Genomic DNA, 11,590 nt, shown 5'->3' with positions numbered 1-11,590 from the left:
ATGGCCAAATGACGTCACATCCAATTTGACTCAGAAATGGGTTTCGAACAAACGGCCCGTTTGTTTGTCGAAATGTCTCAACTTTATTTCCATGGCACATTATTAAAAAACGTTTTTTAAGTTTACTTTCAGCAAAACAGGTTTCATTTGAAATCCAAATCCGTGGCGACTGTCAATTACACCGTAACCCGTTTAACCGCATTCTCCTCCACAAGCACTTCCTTGCCGTCCTGGCCGGCGTCGCGCCTCCTCCTCTTTGTCAGGACGTAGAAAGCCGCAACGCCCCCGACCACCGCGAAACTGAGGGCCAGGATGACCAATCCCAAGGCCAGTAAGTGAGACGTCCCCCCGCTGAAGTGGTTGAGTTGGTCCCAAGTGCCCACTCCCACGCAGCTGAAGCCGATGAGGGCGCCCCAAAAACCGAAGGCCAGCATGCAGGAGCCGCAGGACAGCTCCACGCCACCGGTTACCACGGCGATGCCCGCCACGGAGACCACGCCTCCCGGCAATGACACGGCCTCGGATTTGGGGTCATAGGTCACAGCTGAAGCTGATAATGTGGAAGCATCCAGGATTTCCATCGTGGGGCTTTTCACTCGGCCAACACGATGTTTATATCTAGTAAAAAAAAATTAAAAACTTGAATTCAAAATTTCAAGGCAGTAAAGTTGGGATATTCAACAAAATATTAATTTTTTTTCGGCTGTGAAAACTGGCTTTTGAAGAAATAAATAAATAAATACATAAAAAAAAAAAAAAAAAATGAATAACGATCCAAATGAATAAATAAACAGATAGATAAATAAATGCATAGATATATAAATAAAAAAATACATGAGTAGATAAATAAATAAATGCACAAATAAATACATAAATAAATTAACAAATAAATAAGTAAATACTGTATATAAATAAGTAAAAATGAATAACTCACCAAATAATAATAATAATAATAATAATAATAATAATACATTGAATTTCTAAGCGCCTTTCAAAACACACTTTACAGCCACTGGATTTTTTTTTGTGTGAAGGTGAGCAGCGGCAGCCATTCGCGCCAGCGTTCACACTACCCGGGAGTAACACAGCAGCAAAGTTATGAAAGGAATAAGAAATAAATAAATGTACGAATGAATACAGCTTCAGTTGTTGCGATATAAATCAATATGTTATGTATTGTATCGATAAATAAATAAATAAATAAATAAATAAATAAATGCCCTAATCAATCAATCAATCAATCAATCAATCAATCAATCAATCAATCAATCAATCAATCAATCAACAAATAAATAAGTAAATAAATAAATGAATAAAAAAACGAATAACTCACCAAATGAATAAATAAACAAACAGACAAATAAATGAATAAATAAATCAATCAATCAATTGACTAATAAATAAGTAAATAAACTAGTAAAAAATGAATAACTCACCAAATAAATAAATAAATAACAGGTTTATTACATTGACAGATATAAATCAGTAAATACCTTTAAATATAGGGAGAAAAAGAATCATAAAGACTTAAAGGACAACCGACGTCTCCGGACAAGTTGTGTCCATGATTTGTAAAATAACTTCAAATGACTTCTACTGAGCGTATTTTACAAAGATTCCACGGCATATAGCTATATTTTACCTTTTAAGACTCGCGCTGAATATTCAGGAAGTCTTGTTTTTGAGTTGGTGACGAGTCCGTACGTGACGTCACGAAAGGAACGCCCCTGACCGACAAAAAGGACACATTGTAGCAGTCCTTCCATCACGTCAATTTATTTTGCTGTACTTGTTTGGTCTGAAAACGTCATGTTGCACCAAAAAGAGCCAGAATAGGGCAACCAACCTCCATGGAAGGAATTTATCAGCCTGTGGAAACGGGCTGATTAATTCCTCACATGGAGCTTGGTCACCATTTTCTGCCTCTTTTTGGGTGAGACATTTGCCCCCAATGTTGCCTCAAAATGGCAGAAATAAATTATTGAATCGATTGCAAACATGTATGCTTTCCTCTTCAGAACTATTTGAATCATATTTATAACTGGATGTGTAACAAGAAAGCATCTTCTCCGAATCTGAACCCATTGTTTTGATTCACTAGCATTGCAAGACGTCTTGGTGTGACGTCACGAACTGGGGGCGGGACTTTCTGAAAATGCTGAATTCGCAGCTCAATTTTTTTTTGAAGATTTGACACTTTAAGTCATTTTTATTGGTGTTTTGCATTTGACTAAAAATATCATACTGCATGTTTTGGGTATTTTAGATGCTATAAAACGTTTTTCTGATGTCAGTTAGGAAACAAAAAAGTGATGTCGGTTGTCCTTTAAATATAGGGAGAAAAAGAATCATAAAGACTTAATTTTTGAGGAAAAAAATCTTCAGCAAGGGAAATTTAACGTAAATTAATCAAGGGAGCATTTGTGGTAGCTACTTCCTTTAAAAAAAATCCTTTATACTACTTTGCAACAATATATTTTGTTTTTTTTTGCGATTAGTCGTCTTATTGTGTTTCAAGTTGTAAAAAATGGGGCAGGCAACTTTATGGCCGGGCAGGCAACTTTTCAGAGTTGTCTGCCCTGGTGTCCGCTAACTTTTTGTCAAGAGTTTCAGACACTGCTTCTATTATTATTATCTATGAATCAACAGACCATAAAACAGCATTCTCATTTTCATAGACCAGCCCGTCCAATCACTCTTCCATCGCCTGCTGTAACAATCCCGACAAATAACGGGAGCAAAATCTTACTTACCGTCGCGAGAAACAAAAAAAAACGTCCCGGGGGAATTAAAATTCCCAGTTGGTCCTTGAAGTGAGCGTATTGCTCTCCCAAGATGGCGTGTCCAGAAATGTGCGAAATCGGCCTCGGCGTGGCTCACCTTCTTTCAAAATGCGTCCCAAGTAGACTGAGGGCCTCTCAAGATGGAGGCCGTTGTGGTCGAGCTTGTTGTTTTCTTTTGTTTGTTCCTGTCATTCCTCGCGTCCATCAGGAAATGGTCGTCTGTCATTCAGCGTCATTATGAGCCATTAAGTGATATTTATCTTGGAGCGACTCCCTTCCTCTGCGCTGAGCTCCGTCACTCTCAACGTCGGAGTTCTGTCCCGCCATGGCATTGTTTCAGCTCCTTTAACTATTTTAGTTATTTCTTTTGTGTTTTTTTTTTTTTTTTTTTCTGTAAACGTGCTTTACTCGGTTAGCGTTGGACTCCAGCGAATCACCCTGTTTGGATATTACACATACAGTGGTTTGTGAACTTAATTGGTTCCCAGAAAATGTGTGTGAGGCGAAAAGTGTGTATTCCAAACATTAATTTCCCATAGGAAACCATTAAAATGAGAATAATCCGTTCCCAGGTCCGCATAAAACAAAACTAAATAAGCCTTAAAACTACACACAATATACTGTATTTTATGTATAATAAATGTGCTATGGTATTGTAATTAAAGAAACAAACTCTACTGTATAATAAAGTCGTTTTATTTACCTTTCTGATGGTTGTTGATGGCTTGTATAATAAAATATTGGCTTATGAACTTAATTGGTTCCCAGAAAATGTGTGTGAGGCGAAAAGTGTGTATTCCAAACATTAATTTCCCATAGGAAACCATTAAAATGAGAATAATCCGTTCCCAGGTCCGCATAAAACAAAACTAAATAAGCCTTAAAACTACACACAATATACTGTATTTTATGTATAATAAATGTGCTATGGTATTGTAATTAAAGAAACAAACTCTACTGTATAATAAAGTCGTTTTATTTACCTTTCTGATGGTTGTTGATGGCTTGTATAATAAAATATTGGCTTATGAACTTAATTGGTTCCCCGACAGAGTGTGTAAGGCGAAAAGTGTGTATCCCGAAAAATAATTTCCCATAGGAAACCATTAAAATGAGAATAATCCGTTCCCAGCTCCTCCTAAAACATAATTTCCTACTTTCTAAGCCTTAAAACTAAACAAAATATACCTTATTTTATGTATAATAAATGTGCTATGGTATTATAATTAAAGACATAAACTCTACTGTATAATAAAGTCGTTTTATTTACCTTTCTGATGGTTGATAATGGCTTGATGGAATGGAGTGGCCGCTTTCATCAGCATTCAACACTTGATGAGGAACGTAGCCTTCTTCTTCCACCATCTTGAGAAATGATTCCTTGTAAGCTTTGGCAGCTTTATCATTAGAACTGGCTGCCTCACCATGACGAATGACACTATGAATCCCTGTACGACGCTTAAAAAACCCTTAACCATCCGTGGCTAGCCTTGAATTCATCAATGGATGACGAACTTCCAGGTTGCCTCTTGACGATATCCGAGTGAAGTTGCCGTGCTTTCTCTGCGATAATTTTACCTAGTTCCTCATCAATTGTGTTCTGTTTAGCTGGGTTGATAGTTTTTTTGCATCAAGTGTACAGATGGCTTGTGCTAACCCGCACAAGGAGCCTGATTGATGGGATATTTTAACCTTGCAGTCTACACTCTGCCTTTGAACTATCAATAAAGTTAAAACGTGTCCAAATTTCGCTGTTTTCTATCTATTTTCTCGCCATTTCACTTTTGTTTTTTTCACTTGTTTTTTTTTTGTTTCAAGCTCTGTCGTCTTACTTTCGTACATGACAAGTGAAACAATACATGGACAAACCCCAAATGTTAAGTATTTCTTAAAATAGACAGTGCTAACATCCATGCTAGCGATAGCTAGCTGCTAGTGCTAATAGTACAAATCATAAATGGTCTGGTCCACGATAAAGAAAATGTTTGCCAGTTCACATTGATGAGATCAAGATGACATTTTAATTACTTTTTTGTACATGATGTCATTAATATAATTAATAGCTTTTTCAAAATTGTTAGCTAGCTGTCACCCATTTCGATGAGAAAATGAAACAATTAGCTCCACAAGTGGATGAGCAGCAAATATACAAGTCAGTCCTTTACTTTAACTTCATCCGGTGTGGGTCAGAGGTAAAATGTCAGGCTGTTTTTTTTTTCTTTTACTGAGGGGGCTAATTCTATTAGCCATGACAGTCCTGGGATGTCGGCGATGATGCTAATTGGCTAAGTGGTGGATCGGGTGGGACTGAGAGGGCAAAGCTAATCCAATAGATGGATTCACGGGGCATATTTTTATGACGTCAACGACATAATTTTGATCCAGGTACTTAAAAAGCTAGCGATCACATGCTATGGTGCTAAATTATTTATGCAGTGAAATCGACGAAAGTTTAGCTGGTCAACTTTGGCTTGTTGTCATAGTCAATGGTCGTGGACAAAGCGAAACATCTCGATTCATTTGAGATTACCGTACAGAGTGTAGGTACGTAGAATCCCATAAAAACGATACGCGGTCGACGCAAAAGCACAAAACCAAAACCTGGTCGCTTCTTTGAGGCAATCCAGAACCATCAAAGAGGTTCATTTCAGTCAAAAGCTCAGCCACCTTAAGTCGCGCATTAACAGAATTATCCCGGTCCTACATTAGGAGATGGTCCCGTCCCCCCCCCCCCCCCTCGCCCTGCTTACCTTCAACTTATCTCTTACGCCGCTGAGACGCTCGACGTACACGCCGACGGGTAAGTTCTCTTCTCTACATCTTGGGTTTGAGACATTTTCAGGTAGGAACGTCGTATCTGGACTGTACTTGAATCCCGTCGACAGGGATCACTGCGGTGGGTCTTGACCTGACAAGCCTGCGATCCGGAAGAGGCTCAAACGTCGCCTCGGAGACGCTTGCCAAATCCAACCATGGGCAATAGCACGAGTAGCGCCTTGTCCAAAGAAATCCTGGAGGATCTGAAGCTGAGCACCAAGTTTACCGAACACGAAATCGGTCAGTGGTACGAGAACTTCCAGAAACAGTGTCCGACGGGTCGCATCACGCCCGAGGAGTTCGAGCAGATCTACGCCCGCTTCTTTCCGGATAGCGACACCAAGAGCTACGCCCGCCACGTGTTTCGCTCTTTCGACACCAATGACGACGGGACGCTGGACTTCAAGGAGTACATCATCGCCCTGCATATGACCTCCAGCGGGAAGACCACCAGGAAACTGGAGTGGGCCTTCTCGCTCTTCGACGTGGATAAGAACGGATACATCAACAAGACAGAAGTGACGGAAATCTGTCAGGTATGATGGGTATCATAGGCTTGACTCAAAGATGCGTTCACGACGATGATAAAAACGATCGTATGAAAATTGTTTTGTTTTCGGCTACATGAAGAAACCATGAGGCTTTGGCGCTCAAAAATTGTATTCTATAGTCTATTCTTGTAAAAACATACAGGTAAGGTGTATTTTTCGCTTAGTTTCAATGACTAATTCAGCATTTTTTTTTGTTGCTGTACGGTTCAATCCTCAATATTCAGCCACAGTTTAGTTCGCGGCTAAACTTTGGCCAGTTTAGCAATATAAAACCTTAAAATAAAAACACGGTAGAATCGTTTTAATGGGGTTTTGGAGTTGGATAGAACGGATTAATGTTGCTTCCATTCGTTTCAATGGGGAAAGATGATTTGTGAGTTTTTGAGGTACTTCCACGGCACGGAAACAAAAGCGAAACGTTCCGAATCAAGGCACGTCATACACACAAGGTATAATCATGTTTCATATATATATATATATATCACGTAATATATGATTATGATACATTTTAGAGACAGTATTGTTTAATTTTTTTGTATTTGTTGACCATTTTGTCATTCTTCCAGGCCCCTTCTTTCTTCCATTTCCAAGGTGGTCATCCTTGTGTCCAGCTTTTAAGCGCTAATTGCCAGCCCACTTGAGCCCCAGGACCCCTCACCCTCACCCCCCACCCTAATCTCTAATCTTTAGCTCTCGGGCTGCACGTTTAACGTCCGTCCCGCTTGTGTAATCTGCATTCCGCTCTCCATTCACCGGCTGTTGTTGTTTAATCCATCCAAGGACCGCCATTGTGCCCGCCCCTCAACTCCCACCCTAATCAACTATATATATATATATATATATATATATATATATATATATATATATATATATATATATATATATATATATATATATAGTTTATATATATAGTTTATATATATAGTTATATATATAACTATATACTATATATATAACTATATATATATATATATATATTGTATCGCTTGATACCACCCTGGCGCAGTATATATATATAAGCGAAGATCTGGTGCCACTTAGCAGTTTTTTTGACAACGATACTAGTGCAGCGTGTTCTACCGGAAACAAATTCCTTGTGTGTTCTACATACTTGGCAATAAAGATGATTCTGATTCTGATATATATATATATATATATATATATATATATATATATATATATATATATATATATATATATATATATATATATATATATATATATATATATATATATATATATATATAACTATATATATATATATATATATATATATATATATATATATATATATATAACTATATATATATAATATATATATATATATATATATATATATATATATATATATATATATATACATATATATATACATATATATATATATAGATAAAGAAAGAAAGAAACGAAAAAAAGTTATATATATATATATATATATATATATATATATACATATATATATATATAGATAAAGAAAGAAAGAAACGAAAAAAAGTTATATATATATATATATATATATATATATATATATATATATATATATATATATAACTTTTTTTCGTTTCTTTTCTTCGTTTTTTTCCCCCACATATATATATATAGATATATATTTTCTAACTATATTTTTTTCTCTATAATAAACATTCTACAAAAGGGGTGACAAGTCAGCACACCCCAATGCGACACATAGAAAAGAGGCGCATTAAAGCGGCCAAGATGGAGGCGAGAGCGCTTGAAGTAAGCGAAGATTTGGCGCTTTGGCGGTCGGCCTGAGTCTTGGCTCTAATCCATGTTAATCTAGGTGTCTTAAATGTGGCTTCCTTCTCTCTAAATGGGACACACACATACACTTACACTCGCGCACGTGCTTTAAGAAGTGCCTCGGGCCTTGCCTTCATAGCATCTATATATAAAAATAATAATAATAATAATTAAAAAAAAAATAATAATAACAATACATTTCATTTCTAAGCGCCTTTCCAAACTCTCAAGGTCACTTTACAATCACAGGATGAGTAGTTCTGTGGGTGAGCAGCGGCAGCCACACGCGCCAGCGTTCACTCAACCCGGAAGTAACTCAAATAGATAGAAAGCTAGCTAGCTATTAGATAGCTAATAGATAGCCAACTACATAGCTAGCCAGCCAGACCACTAATAAATAGCTAATAGACAGCGAGCCATATAGCTAGCCAGCCACTTAGACAGCTATTAGCTTGCTAATAAGTAGCTAATAATACTACCCACATTATTTCATCGCTTGATACCACCCTGGCGCAGTCATGGAACCCATCAACTCCATCGGCACACAAGCCAACATCAATCTTGAGCAGAGTAGTTAGTCAAGAAGATGACAAAAACATTCAGCATGTCAAAAAAAAATGTGTTTCACTGTCAAAGTAAACATCAAATAACTAGAATTGAAGATTGTATATTTAACCAGACCACTGAAAGGTATCAATATGTATTGTATTGTATTGTATTGTATTGTATTGTATTGTATAACAATAATAATACATTTCATTTAGAAGCGCCTTTCAAAACTATCAAAACTCTCTTACAGTCACAGAATAAGAACTTTTTTTTTTTTTTTGCGGGTGAGCAGCGGCAGCCAGACGCGCCAGCGTTCACTCAACCCGAAAGTAGAAGTTATGCTAAATGCGAGTGAAGTTGCCGTGCTTTCTCGGCGATAATACCCTCACTCACACTGTCCCCTGCAAGCTGCTTTTCATTTTTTTTATAATCAACTGAGAGTGTTTTCTGTGATGATGGTTGCTTTTAGGCCATCTTCAAACTGATCCCCAAGGAGGAACAAAGCAAGCTAGCGGAAGACGAGAACACGCCCGAGAAGCGAGCCAACAAACTCTGGTCCTACTTTGAGAAGAAGGACAACGGTAAGCAATGTATCGCAACTAGACTGCCATAAATCGGCCAATCATCTCAAATGGTATTCATATTTTGTTTGCGTCATTCACTGGAATTCTATTTCAGACTTCAAAAGTCAGCCAAAATGGATAGAAATAGATGAAATTAGCTCTTTGGTTTATACCAGAGTATTTTGACGACTTGTACTCAAGACAGTACTTTGGCCACTTGTGACTGTAGAAACACGCCTCTCTCCTAATGAATGAATGAATGAATAAATAAATAAATACATAAATAAATATATGAATAAATGAACAAATAAGCGATTAAATAAATAAATAAATGAACAAATAAACGTTTAAATAAATGCATCAATAAATGATAAATAAACAAATAAATAAATGAATCAATGAATGAATATGTAAATGAAAGAATAAATAAATAGGTAAATATATACATAAATGAAAGAATACATGAATAAATAATTACCTACACGATTACATGAAGAAATAAACAAATAAATGGATGAATAAATGATTTAAAAATACAGACATGAATGAATACATGAACGAAAAAATACATAAATAAATAAATAAGTAAATAAATGGGGTGTGTGAGGAATGAATGAATGAAGAAACAAACAAATAAAAAAAAAATAAATAATAAATCACTCAATAAATAAATAAGTGGGTGAAAGGGTGAATGAATGAATAAACAAACAAAAATAAATAAATACATAAACAAATAATAAATAAATCAATAAATAAATAGTGGGTGAAAGGGTGAATGAATGAATAAACAAACAAAAATAAAGAAATACATAAACAAATAATAAATAATTCAATAAATAAATAGTGGGTGAAAGGGTGAATGAATGAATAAACAAACAAAAAAATTAAATACATAAATAATAAATACCACAATAAATAAATGAATAAATAAATAAATAAATAAATACACGAATACAAGAATAAAGTAAGAGATACATAAATGAATTATTAAATAAATGAATAAATAAATGAATACATAAATAAAAACATGAATGAATAAATGAATGAATACATGAATAAAACTATACATGAATTGATGAATAAATTAACACATGAATAAATTAATAACCGAATAAATAAATGAACAAATGAACAAACAAATAAATAAATTCATTCCTTTCATCACTTTGATGCTGTGAAATGTAAATTCCTCCAATGTGAGACTAATCAAGGCAAATCCAAAAATAAGTAATTAAATAAATACAAAAATAAACAGATAAATAAACAAATACATAATTTAAAAAAAATCCATAAATAAATAAATACAAAAGTAAACAGATAAATAAACAAAAAAATAAATAAATGAATAAATAAATAAATAAATAAACAAACAGTTAAATAAATAAATAAAAACATAGATAAATAAATAAATACAAAAATAAACAGATAAATAGATGAATAGAGAAACAAAAACATAAATAAAAAAATTAACAAACAGATAAATAAATAAATATATATATATATAGATAGATATATAAATAAATAAATACAAAACTAAACGGATAAATAGATAAATAAATAAACTAAAACATCAATAAATACATAAATAAATACAGTAAAGTCTCGTTATATCGATATTCAAGGGAGTCCGAAAAAATATCGCTAGAACCGGGACTATCGATATATCCGACCCTGTTTGCATGTAATTTTCTCCGTGCGTGCATAGAAATAGTATCGATATAACCGGGACTATCGATATATCCGATATCGATATAACGAGACTTTACTGTACAAAAATAAACAGATAAATAACAACATAAATAAATAAATAGATAGATAAATAAATAAACAGATAGATAAATAAATAAATAAATACAAAAATAAACAGATAAATAGATGAATAGAGAAACAAAAACATAAATAAAAAAATTAACAAACAGATAAATAAATAAATAAATATATATAGATAGATAGATAAATAAATAAATAAATACAAAAATAAACAGATAAATAAAAACATCAATAAATAAATAAATAGATAGATAAATAAATAAACAGATAGATAAATAAATAAATAAATAAATAAATAAAATCGCTGAGCATTCCTTCAATTCAGAAGGGGGCAAAAATGTGCATGCTAACTTTCCCCAGCAGATGTTCGCACACATGCCTGAAGATTAAATTTGATAATCAGATGCTCCCCGCCGAAAAAATAAAAAATGAAAAAAAGTGGACTAAATCCACCTGTGTAGTGCATGGAGCAAGCAGACGACGGCTAGCGCGCCGGCTTTGTTCCATCCTCAATTGACTTCTTTGTTTTGTCATGCACGGATTTCTCACACAAGCCCTTTTACTTGCACTCAACTGTTTCTTTTTTTTTTTTTTGGGGGGGGGGGGGGTGTCTTTTTATGACCTTTACCCCTTCACAGAGCGACTGGCCGAAGGCGAGTTCATCAAAGGAGTGATTGAGAATGAAAACGCCATGCGCCTGATCCACTACGGCCCGCTGAAACAGTGAAAGGTCAAAGGTCGCTCTGACCATGCCAGCATGTCTGCCTGGATTATTGTTGTTATTGTTTTTTTTTTT

The 11,590-nt window shown here is 34.8% G+C and overlaps 2 protein-coding genes across 5 annotated transcripts; one reads left to right on the top strand and one right to left on the bottom strand.

Annotated features, from left to right (window-relative positions):
- Positions 1–9: 9 nt before the first annotated feature.
- LOC148897190 (uncharacterized) lies at positions 10–3,092 on the bottom strand. Of its 3 annotated transcripts, XM_088998959.1 has the most exons (3): positions 2,754–3,092; positions 1,643–1,727; positions 10–618 (listed from the first exon to the last, which is right to left on the bottom strand). In XM_088998959.1, exon 3 carries the CDS (start codon positions 579–581, stop codon positions 177–179), a length of 405 nt encoding a protein of 134 aa, XP_088855085.1. In that variant the 5' UTR covers positions 582–618; positions 1,643–1,727; positions 2,754–3,092; the 3' UTR covers positions 10–176. The 3 variants fall into 3 exon arrangements, with proteins under 3 accessions (XP_088855085.1, XP_088855086.1, XP_088855084.1); XM_088998960.1 differs by lacking the exon at positions 1,643–1,727 and having other exon boundaries at positions 2,881–3,092; XM_088998958.1 differs by lacking the exon at positions 1,643–1,727 and having other exon boundaries at positions 12–618; positions 2,754–3,088.
- A 2,438-nt stretch (positions 3,093–5,530) lies between these two features.
- On the top strand, positions 5,531–11,590 carry rcvrn2 (recoverin 2). 2 transcript variants are annotated; one of them, XM_088998204.1, is made up of 4 exons: positions 5,531–5,583; positions 5,669–6,136; positions 8,931–9,042; positions 11,433–11,590. In XM_088998204.1, exons 2-4 carry the CDS (start codon positions 5,756–5,758, stop codon positions 11,519–11,521), a joined length of 582 nt encoding a protein of 193 aa, XP_088854330.1. In that variant the 5' UTR covers positions 5,531–5,583; positions 5,669–5,755; the 3' UTR covers positions 11,522–11,590. The 2 variants fall into 2 exon arrangements, with proteins under 2 accessions (XP_088854330.1, XP_088854329.1); XM_088998203.1 differs by lacking the exon at positions 5,531–5,583 and having other exon boundaries at positions 5,590–6,136.

The sequence above is a fragment of the Hippocampus bargibanti genome, linkage group LG06, assembly GCF_051943395.1.
Source record: "Hippocampus bargibanti isolate YZ-2025 linkage group LG06, ASM5194339v1, whole genome shotgun sequence".
NCBI lineage: Eukaryota > Metazoa > Chordata > Actinopteri > Syngnathiformes > Syngnathidae > Hippocampus > Hippocampus bargibanti.
This window is presented reverse-complemented; position numbering and strand designations above follow the sequence as displayed.